The 11801-nt window shown below is 36.9% G+C and overlaps 1 protein-coding gene across 1 annotated transcript in view; it reads left to right on the plus strand.

Annotated features, from left to right (window-relative positions):
- The window catches only part of PROS1 (protein S), a 35983-nt gene extending 26236 nt beyond the window's left edge, over positions 1 to 9747 (plus strand). Inside the window, exons 8-14 of the mRNA XM_072419038.1 lie at positions 1326 to 1444; positions 2592 to 2781; positions 5075 to 5239; positions 5918 to 6086; positions 6186 to 6340; positions 7660 to 7891; positions 9253 to 9747. Coding sequence (XP_072275139.1) covers positions 1326 to 1444; positions 2592 to 2781; positions 5075 to 5239; positions 5918 to 6086; positions 6186 to 6340; positions 7660 to 7891; positions 9253 to 9395 — 1173 coding nt within the window. The 3' untranslated portion in view covers positions 9396 to 9747. The remainder of the gene's footprint in view (positions 1 to 1325; positions 1445 to 2591; positions 2782 to 5074; positions 5240 to 5917; positions 6087 to 6185; positions 6341 to 7659; positions 7892 to 9252) is intronic.
- Positions 9748 to 11801: the final 2054 nt, after the last annotated feature.

Below are 11801 nucleotides of genomic sequence, written 5' to 3' on the forward strand. Positions count from 1 at the left end.
GACTCTAAAGAGATTTTTGGTCATTTATTTTTGTGTCTCTGCGACTAAAAATGATGCTAACTCCTTCCTTAACAATAGGATAACCACAATAAAATGGCAAAAGGATTTGCCATTCTCTACACCGGTGTTTTCCAACCTGTTAAACTTGGGGGAACCACTTGAAATAACTTCTTGGTCTTTCGGGAACTTCTTCTATAATTACTATGTCCACAGCTTACGGTACATTAGTGTGGTGATCTTTGGGAAGAATGTCTCTTACATTGTTGGCCAGTGGGAAGAATGTCACTCTTACAGATAGCCAAAAAGATTGTTGGAGTCAGTGGTAACTGACCCGAGAGGCACAAGTTTCTCATTGCTCAACGAACCTCTATCAACCTCTGGCGGTATCCTGGTTGAGAAACACTGTGCTAGACTAACCAAGATGTCACGTATGATTACTCACAAAATGGCCATTTATTTTCTGCCAAGACCAATGAACATTTATGCCCTCACCTTTTACACATGCACACACACATAAAACAAAATTTCTGTATTAGTAACTAAAGTTTGGTCTACATATAGAGAATTTTGTGAATTTGGGAGCCTTGAATCCAAGATAATTTGTTAGGGGAATGGAAATTGGGAAACATAAATTAATAGTAGAGGAAGTGTTAAAAAGGTTTAAAAACTGTGACAGAATGGGATAAAAATTAAGAAAATAAAATGTAAAGCCATGTTTTTATTGATTTATGTATGCACTGTCAACAACATCACAACAACACCAAACGATTACTATCAACCCTGTCCCCAAAAAAGGTGCTCACTAACGTCTCTACCCAACTCCTACAGACTCTGCAGATAGCTTGAATGTTTATAAACTTACTAGTATGCTCATGGATATTGGAAATATGCAGGACTTGGAAGAAATATATCCAAACACAAGTAATATATACAAACTCCAAGCAGATATTTGGCCTCATTTATTAAAGCTCACCAAGGCTGGGGAAGAAGGACTATTATGGGTGAACTTGGGTGATCCAACCTGAAATAGATGTATTAGGATAATTTTCTATTATTTGGCAAATGTTTTATCATTGTTATTCATTGACCAATTCTATTCAAGGTTTCCAGTCTTTAATAAGCTTTAATAAATCAGGTCAACTGTCTTTTGTAAGACTTAGAGAAAAGTCCAGTGCCACCTTGAGTTTTCAATTTGCAGTGCTCTAGAATTTTAAAATTTCTCAGCAACGTTTTTAAAATAACTGGTAGACATTAGAAATCATTTTAATAAAACAATTGCAACTGAGAACTGATTGTGTTCATATTGTTTCTTTTCTCCATTGTAGCGTATCCCAATGTGTGTTCCTCTCAATCTTGAGACGAATTATGAATTACTCTACCTGGCAGAACAATTCACAGGAATTCCTGTAGTCTATCTGAGATTCAAGCTGCCAGATGTTACAAGGTAAGAAAGGTTTGCGTGCTTTATGTCTGCCATGTGTGCAGCATGTGAATATCTGGTTCATTTCACAAAGATGCAATATGGCTTCATTTAAATACAACAAGCATAATGTATACAATTGTATGCAAAAAAATAAAAACCTGTAATATCCAGAACTTACTTTAGGTTTATTTCAGTAGCCAGTCATGTGACCAGTGGGTAAAAACACACTTAAAGGGGGTATAAATATTCAAGCGAAGCTGCTGCTTATTATAGCGGATATTGGTTTCCTTGGGAAAAGATCATGTAACAAGCCTTTACCTTTGTGCATGACATTGGTTTTTAAACATTTTCAATTACATAGATCAACTTTTCCCAACCTTTTTTTACCCATGAGAATTCTTTACAATAGTTTGCAGGTGTTTGTAAAAGAGTATTTCCTTTGAATGCCAGTGGAAAGAATCCCTATATCCATACATTAATGGTCAAAATACCAACTTAACTTACAGCTAAAAAGATCCTTGGTGTCACGCCACTGGCTATACCAGGTCCTAAAACTATTCAGTTCCCACCTTATAGGAGGTCAATCAGCCACAGTTCAATGAACCCCTTGTAACTTCTGGAGGAACCTTAGGGTGGAACCCTAGGGTTCTTCAGAACTGTGTGAAAAATGGAACATGTTCCCTGTAATGGTGGCACCATTGGCAGCCTAAGCTGTTTAATTCAAACACATAAATTACATGGAGATTACATAGAGATATCATGCTTGCAGCGGTAGACATTTTTCAAGCACCAGCATTATGACAAGGAAGGAAGAGGAGTGGGTCACATGGTCCCCTATACCCAGAAATAAAAGTTATTTTTCTATATTAGAACAAACAAGAAATTAATTATGTGTTGTTAGAGAAGAGATTCTGGTATTTCAAGTTTCTTTGTCCTGCATGTCAGATCACAGAAATATTATTTTCTCATTGTTTTTTTTTCTATTCTGAGGATGACTGTAACTTTCAAGTCGACAGGAATCCCATAATAAACTGTCTCAATGAATAATATCAAACACCTTTGTCTATCCGATGTGACCATACCCAAATAAAAGGAGTACAAATGATTGACCTGGTAGACTCATGTATGAGGAGTTTAAACTGAAATGTTGCAATTTATGTCCCAAAAGGTTCTCAGCGGAGTTTGATTTCCGAACCTACGATGGGGAAGGAGTGATTCTTTATGCAGAGTCAGCTGATGCCACATCATGGTTTCTACTTGCTCTGCGTGATGGGAAAATTGAAATTCAATTCAAGAACGACTTATGGACAAAAGTCACAACTGGCGGCAAATCAATCAATAATGGAGACTGGCATATAGTGAGTGTTATGGTCTTATTATTATTTAGATTTTCATTTGCTGTGTATAACCCTTTTTATAAGCTCTTTAGTTGTCTTCAAAGCAAATGCATGGTAAAACTATGGGTTTATGCTGATGTAATAATGAGTGTCTTTTCCCTATGATTAGTTGTATGGTTTTGTAGTTCTATATACTGTGAGAATATATTTTTATTGAAAGCTCATATTTGATCCCTCTCTCTCTTTATTTGGGATATTGTGGAGGCACAGAACTGAACGATAGATAGTATGGACTCAGATCCAAATGACATCCAGAATATAGCCTTGTGTTTACCATGTTGGTGGCAGTCAATGTCCTGGGATTCACCCCCTTTATAACCCAACGTGACCCTTTCCTCATTACTCCTCTATGTAAGTAATCTGATTTCCTGGTCAAATAGAAACATAGATGTCAGTTTAGATTTACAATTCCTGCCCGTTGCACAATATTTTGCATGCAGTGGGCCTGTGATGTACTGGGAAGAAGAGACTTTGCCACCCATTGGTTTTCCATCTCTGCCTTTATTTCTTTTGCATTCTCTCTCCCTTCTCTCTATCTCATTTCCTGACTATTATACTTTATTTTCACAGCATTCTGATTCCCACAGTAAGGTGCAATCTGACCATGCCCGCCACCCTCCAAATTAATTTTATTATTGTTTTCAAGGGTGTCCAAGGATCATCACTTTGTTTCACCTCATCACCTTGTTCCTCTAACACCAGTTTGTGTAAAAAAAAAGATATAAAACCAAAGAAAGGGTATATATATATATATATTTATATATATATTAGATTGTATAAATTCAGTGAATCTCCAATTGTATTGTGGCCAGCACCATTCACCAATAACATATAAAAGTGAGCAGAATTTACACTTGCCCCTTGGTGATATTAGTGGTATATTTTTCGCATGAAATTTCTTGACTGGGTTCCATGGCTTCCATGGACATGTGTCCACTACCATCTACTTCTTTCTGCCATCCTTTACATATTACAGCTATTGGAACTTTTCGTAAAATTAGACTTCATACTCTGTAGTCTATATTAAAAATGTTGTCATATTGTGCAAGTAAAATACCAAGTCTTTTATTTCTTTTGATTAAAATTCTTTATTTTACCATCCAGTATGGTCTTATTTGTTTCCTTTCCCTCATAAGCACATAGAATCTCTTATAAATTCCCTCTGGAAGTGTAGTTGCTGCTGTATTTCCAGCCTTGCAGATGACCCTAGAACAGTGGTCATGTCTCTATCCCACTGGTAGTAATGATGCTGTGAGCATCTAACTATCTGATGTTTTTTTAATGGCACTGCAATAAAGGGCCGAAGACACAACTGCGACTCTTGGGTTTGCTTTAAAGCTAAAAGTACAGCAGCAAATGTAATTGCAGGGGAGTTTACAAGAAAGTTTATATGCTTTTTAAAGAGAAAGCTAATAAAGTCAAGCTACATGGTTAAGTAGAAAAAATCCAATCAAAATACAGGTAGTCCCCGGGTTATATATGAGATAGGGACTGTAGGTTTGTTCTTAAATTGAATTTGTATGTAAGTCAGAACAGGTACATTATTTTAATATATGCAATTAGGACAGATGTTTGTCTCAACATGGTATTAGGCAGCATGGTGTCAGTTACTGTATAAAATCCTCACTGTGAGTTAATCACAAACAAAAATCTTTATGGAGGCTAGACATTCATAAACTTCTGGAGCAAGCTGTGCTTTGATATGCAAAAAGAAACAACTGCAGAGTTTGTCTTGGTTATTAAAGAGTTACAAAAGGTTGCAGAACAGCTCAGCCCTTAAGATCACCCACAACCTCAGCTGTGTTTACCAAAAGATTTCTTCTGCAAGTCATGCCAACCACCCCCTTTCCCCCATCTAGCCTCTGTCCTGCACACGAGCGAGCAGGGAAACCCTCTTTGTATATAGGAGTCATCCGTATATGGGATGTCCTTAACTCGGGGACTAAATGTATATTAAAAATTTTGAGTTGAGGATTTAGCTTTAGGCTTGGTTTAGTAGCATATCATTCCTGATTGTTTGGTATGGCTGCTGTGACACTCTTACAATAGTATTTAAACTAAACAGTTAATGTGATTCTATGTATAAAAAACTGCATTTGTTACAACGTGGCTACAATGTAGCCTTACAGTTACCAACAGAACACTAATTATAATTTATCTCTGTTTTCTTGGTTCATACATCACCTTTTGCTCTAGCATTGTAAAAATAAACAGATACACAGTAAATAAAAATGTGTGTTCATTCATCTTGTAGGTGTCAGTGGAGGAGCTGGAAAACAGTATAAGTGTGAAGATTGCAAAAGAAGCTGTTATGAACATCAATAACCCCCGATATCTGTTTAAACCTGTGAATGGTATTCTGGAAACCAAAGTCTACATAGCAGGATTGCCACGGAAAATAGAAAATCTCATTAAACCGGTGATTTCATGGAATGTTTAGTCACAGTGCCATCAATGTGATACATTTAAATTTCTTTATTGAGGGAAGACCAAATATAAACAGCAGAGGGGATGCAGAAACCCATAATTAGGTGCCTAGTCACCCGTATGAGTGCCAGTGGCGGTGTTTTATGTTACATTTAGCTCTGATCATTTTGCTTTTCTCCCATTGTTTATATCATGTTTTTCTGCATATTTCAGCCCAATTGAGCCTTATCTTGTATTAGTAAAGTATTGAGACAGAATAGGATTAACATGTCTAGGTCTATTTTTGTTGATAAATTTATTTTTTTATTACTATGTTATTTTGAGGCAGCCTTTTATCAGTTTACCTTATGCCAGCCACTGCTCCTACATAGAGTGGCATGGTGTGTATCTCTCTTTTTGTCCTGTTTTGGGAAGAGTAAGGAAAGCTCCTAACATTTGTCAGGTGTTTATTGCTATCAATGAAAGTATGGAAAATCAGGCAATGGGGCAAATACAAAAATACAGTGTGAGCAAAGTGGGCAGGGGTTAGAACTTGTTTCATTATTTTCATTGCTGTCCTTTGACTAAAGGGAACAGAAACAAAAAAACTGAAATTTTGGCTAAAGATGATATTTAATTTTGGAAATTTTTATTCTCTTCCATGCTTAAAAATATATATCAAATTCTGTAGATTAACCCCAGACTGGATGGCTGTATCCGTGGATGGAACTTGATGAATCAAGGTACACTGGGTGTAAAGGAATTTATTCAAGGAAAGCAGAGTAAGCATTGCCTGGTAGATGTGGAGGAGGGCTCCTATTACCCTGGAGGGGGACTGGCACACTTCATACTGAACTATAGTAAGTCATTGGCTTGCACTATATTTATGATGCATTTATTACTAAGTTGCTTTGTGGCATTGCCTCATTACAGATGTAATATATCATTGTTCCTTACAGCAGACAACACTTCAACTGAAGGAGATTGGATAGTAAATATTACTCTGGACATTCGCTCATCCACTGGCACTGGGGTGATGGTTGCATTAGTAAAGACAGACACGGTGCCATTGGCAATAGCTGTTGAAGACCAGTCATCTGACATAACTGTGCAAGTATGTCAAGGGGTTTTACATTCTATACATATATACATTTATAATTCTTACTGTTGCTACATGCATGCATTCGTGTTACATGTTTTGGACTAAATATAAAGACTGTGATACAGTAAAAAATTCTATATGTCGAATGCTCTTTCCTTTTTGTCTGTAGATACATCCAGTCACCTCCAGCTGTCTTAATATTATTATTATTATAAACTTAATGTTTTTTAGCTAAATTTATATTAACTTTTTTTACAAACTAATTTGGCTTTAAGTTTTTATAAACTTTAGTAGTGTCTTTCTAATACTACAGTCATCTGTTCATGTAAAACCCATGTGCATTGTTCCTTTTATGCATGTATTTGACATAATCAGCAGCAATAACCTGGTGATCCCCTTCTCTTCCTGGGTCTTTTGCACTGTGCACAGAAGGAGATACATGTTGGCATGGTCAGTTACTCAGCACCTGATCGGGGTACAGGATTTTATGCTGGCACACACCATGCTTAGGACATGTTCAGAACCGCCTCCTTATCGAGCAATCCTATTTAGCTCCCAGAGATTTACACCTCACCAGCCGCTTGGGTTCTTAAAGAACCAGTGTCTGCATATCTGACAGCGGGCAACAGTGAGCAGTGCTGTATTGTTCACTGCCACCCCTATTTATTCTCTATGGGGCTGCTATATGTAAATGATACTTGTAGTGTCTCCCCAAAGGCAGAGGTTCACTGGTATGAGGAAGCAGTATCTGTATTTAAAGCTTTTTGCCAGTCTGAGCAAAGCCTTGGAGTCCTGTAGTCAACTTGACTGACCCTTCCCTTATCCAATACTTGGCTTGACTGACAACAGGCTCTAGCAGAAGCCTCGCTAACCAACACCAGCTGCAAATAGATAAGAAGCATTGCTATTTACCAGGCCCCCAATGCTTGTACCATCAAAAAAACACTGAAGTATAATTTATGCTAAAAAACAGCTTTTTAATCTATATTGGCTGTTTCTTTGCACACCATCAATGTTTAATAAATATTACAATATGCTTTCTAGTTTAAAACAGCACAAACTTTAAATGCAATATTATCGACAACACACTTATGAATGCATAAAAATGTGGATGGAAAGGTGTGAATTCAGCCCTATATTTTTAGCAACTCCATCTGGACATTTCTTCATCTGCCTTTAAAAAGAGTTTTAAAGCTCCAGGGTGCACTTCTCCAGAGATATCACAGAAAAACATGTCGCATGTATACATTTTAGGCATCCTAATGGGAAGAATAGCTATATATAAGTTTCAAGTAAAGTTTAATTCACTTTCTTTCCTTTCTTTTTTTAAGGACATAATTGTCAGTGTTGAAGGCATCACAGTGGCACGACTGTCAACAAAAAGGATATGTACGGACAAAAATCTCTTTATAAGCCTTATAGCTACAAAGTCAGGTCTGGAAATCACATCCAATTCCTACACTGAAATCCGCTATGCGGACAAAGAAGAAATGAAGAAGCAGTTGTCAGTTTTAGATCAGGCAATGAAAGGACATCTGGATACATATTTAGGAGGAATTCCAGGTATTTCTCTTTTCTGCTATCAAGTTATATAAGTAGAGAATGAGTATTTTAAATGCACCATTTCCTCCGCAATAGTGCAGATTAAACTATTTTAGGTAGAGTGGTTAGGAGTAAGATAAGGAGTGATCTCCAGCTAAATGTCTATTGCTGTCAGTGACTCTAGCCAACAGCTCTTCTCCCACTCCTGGTCCTAAATAAGAGACAGGGTGCTGCTTAGAGAGAATATCGCTTTCTGTCTTTCTGCCATTCTCCAGTTTCTTAGAATCAGTATGGTATCACCAGCAACCAAGGCTGATGAGTGGTTAGTAGAGAGGGGCAAAAGTCAGAAATGCATTTTGGTTAAGATTCATAAAGAATCACTATATTTTTAGGTTAATTGAAAAGCCCCTGAACATAGTAATAAAAAATTCCCTTTCTCCCCATAAAAAACACTGTATAGATATATTTGTTTGTGTTTATTTTTGGTTTTCTTTCTACAGCTGTGTCAATTTGCAAGGTACATCTATAAATATTTAGGAATTATTGTCAGGGAAACAGAAGGTCTAGGTCTTGAACGTGTCCTGCTGTCATGCAGGGGTCTAGTCGTAAAAAAAGAAGAGGGTGCACGGTACTATCCATGGCGAGCACACATGCACATCACTGTTGTAACACAATGTAAACGCCTCATTCCCCAAAAATTGAGGGCACGGCACGCCCACCCCATTACACCCCTGCTGTCAAGGTATGACAAGGCAAAGTATAGAAATTACCTGTCACAGGACTGTCAAGTGGATAAATCTTTCTCTACAGTTTAGCCAATTCTTTGGCCTCAGAGCTGATATCAGATGAGAATGTGGCGTTTGTACAGTGCTTGTCGCCCATTGATCGGTCCTGGCTGGACAAACGGTTGTAATGAAAGTAAAGAGAAGAAAGCACAGCGGGGTGCTGCTCTGTCGTTCTTCTTCCTCCCCTCTCTATGTAGCAGAATGGCGCTGCGTGTACAGCGCTTGTTCATGCATTGTTCAGTCTTTTGTCATTGGAAAGGATTGCGAAAGATCTTTTTTTAATGACCATTATTGCATGTGTGTACGTAGCCTTAGAATAATTTATTGCTAATTGTTTACATACAGTATCCATCTAGTTCTTAATCATTTTGGCTTGTTTTTTATGAAATTATTCAAGAATTATCAGTATTAATGCAATGCAGTAAATTGGAAGGTTTCATTCGACAACCATCTATTGGCACTATAGGCATAGGTTTAGTTGGGTTGACTACACTCTGATAAAGGTCATTTACTCAGAAGCAGATGTAGGGTTTAGAAAGTAGAAAGTAAGATGTAGAAGATAAATAATACAATATTAATAAATATTGTTTCCCACAGATCTCCCACTTACGGCTACGCCTGTCTCCGCCTTCTATATTGGTTGCATGGATGTGACCATTAATGGAAATCTGATAGACCTGGATGAAGCTGTATTCAAACAAAATGATATCCGATCACATTCCTGTCCTTTAGTTTCATAGTGACCTGAAATTATTCGTTTTTTTTGTAATTTCCCTTATTATTATGTGTTTTTGTTTTGTTTTTAGCACCTACTACTGAATTACCAAACATATTTGATGACAATGTGCCAGAATTGAATATTCTTTACAATTGTACTTATAATACGCTGTGCTGTACTGTGCCGAAACATAATTTCTATGTGTTTTTTTTTTCAGTAAGAGTTTTATAGCATTTCATTTAAATCAAGGTTAACTTTATAGAACATACCATGTTTTTTGTTTGTTTTTTTTATTTTTTTAATTAAATAAGAAGTCTTCCAATGCTTATTCTGTTTAAACCATCTGCAAAATATGACTCACTGGATTTTTGTATGATCTCTGACTTAAGAGTCTCTAATTCCATCCTAACAACCAATCAGCTTCTTCTTTTTCTTCTCTGTAGAGTAGGCCTGAAGATGTAAAGCATATACTAATTAGTTATTCAGAGGAAAGACAATTATTTAATCAAGCATCATTGCTGAGTAATGTGATTTTAGAACAATGATCATTTCATTGTTGATCATTGTTTCATCATTGATCTTGCCTTATAGCAGCCATGCCACTGCTCTGTTGTATAAAAGTGCGCATTTGAGCATTTTAGTTGGGGATTAAGTTAAATTTGTGCCCCTCAGCATTTGTCTGACCCAGTAAATTGTATTGGATTCAACCATATTGAACCTTTGCAACCAAGAATGATCTGCATGGTCTTTTGGACTATGGTCATCTGGTTACAAGGGCCAGAAGTAGTGTAGAAAACTATGTGAAGTTAAAGAGTAAGGTAATCTGTGGTATATCGGCCTCTATTAGGGAACCTCCATATTCTTTTTGGAGCACTAAATGTGATAAAGAATCCATGACCTTTAACATTGGGACATAGTGCTAGTAGTATGCAGTAAGGAGTGGAGAGGGGCAAAAATTCACTGGAATTTCATTTTTTGACTTCATGCCTTGAAAAAATTTTGATTAATCTTTGGGAATCCCCAACACACTGCCAAAAAAACAATAATGATAATGTGATAATACAGCATAGAGCTTTTCATTTTCCCTCTGAACTTAATAGTTATTAAGTTCAGAGGTAGATACCTAATAGTACAAGTGTTCTTCTTCACAAATGCTTGTCCTCTAATTATGGCGAACAATTAAGCCAAAAAGTATCAAAGTGAAAGTAGAAATAATGTTTCTCCTGAACCCTCAACATCTTTTTAATAAAGACTAATTAGGAAATGATTCATCTATCAATTCCCATAATACCTTCCAGATAGTGTATTAATTACAGTTCCCACATGAATACTTTCTTATAAGAGAACAATCTTCTTGAAACAAATGACTGTCATACATGAATGAACTACACACAGTATGTGGAAGAGGCACAAACTCTGCTCATGGTTGTTTTATGACTTTACTGGAACCTGGATCAAGACAATATTATTCTTCAAATGTTCAAGAAAATGTCATTCAAAAACTAGCTTTCCGACCAAAGCATTAATTTTCTGTTATAGGCCAGAACCTTGAACTACAACACTTATTTTTTCTAATGGTGCATCTGACAAGAAATAACAGTTTGTCGTGTATTGGAAACAATGAATGTAAGAGAACCTTTTATGGTGGCATTGAGTGACTATGTGAGGTTAAAGATACACTTAAGCAGTGCGATTTTCTGTTCTCTGACTTCTAAACCCAGAAAGCAATGCTAGACTAGGGAAGATTTCAAAAAGGTGTGACAAGAGGAGAAAGGGAACAGATCTACCTGATTCATCGGAGATTTCCTTTCATTTTCTTTTTGTCTATAGGGCAAGAACAGATGGCCATGGACGTGATGGGATGGGGGCTAAATGTTCCTAATGGTTTTAGTAATAGAGCAGATGTTTTTTTTTATCCTCAGCCCCCAACAAAGAGACTCCTGGCCTCTGGCAACCCTCTATCGGAGTCATACTTTACTTCTTCTGGCTGCAGGAATACCTCCAATATCAACTCAACTTCTAAGCTCTGAATGAGGAATTGCATTCATCATAAAATCGAAGTTTCAGTAAAAAACAAAAAAAACTTACCTTTACATATGAAAAGTTGTCAATTCTTCTGCAAACCAAATCCAATAGGTCCTGTGTCGTCGGATAGGTGCAGACATCTTCTTCCAGCTTCTTCCTAAAGTGCGAGATCAGGTGATACAGTTTCTGTAAATTTTCACCGTGTAGGTATGAGATCAGCACATTTCAGGGCTGCAGGTTTCCCAATCAGTCCTAACCACTGCAGCACTCAGCTTTAAACTCCTTCCCTGTATGGAAGCCATTTCTAAGTTGCTTATTCTAAAAAAAACTTTTATGCTTCTAGAGGTACTGAATTGGAAGAAATTAGCAGATCTGGACTCCAAGTTCTGATTCTTTCTAATTT

The sequence above is a fragment of the Pyxicephalus adspersus genome, chromosome 1 (genome assembly GCF_032062135.1).
Source record: "Pyxicephalus adspersus chromosome 1, UCB_Pads_2.0, whole genome shotgun sequence".
Taxonomy (NCBI): Eukaryota; Metazoa; Chordata; class Amphibia; order Anura; family Pyxicephalidae; genus Pyxicephalus; species Pyxicephalus adspersus.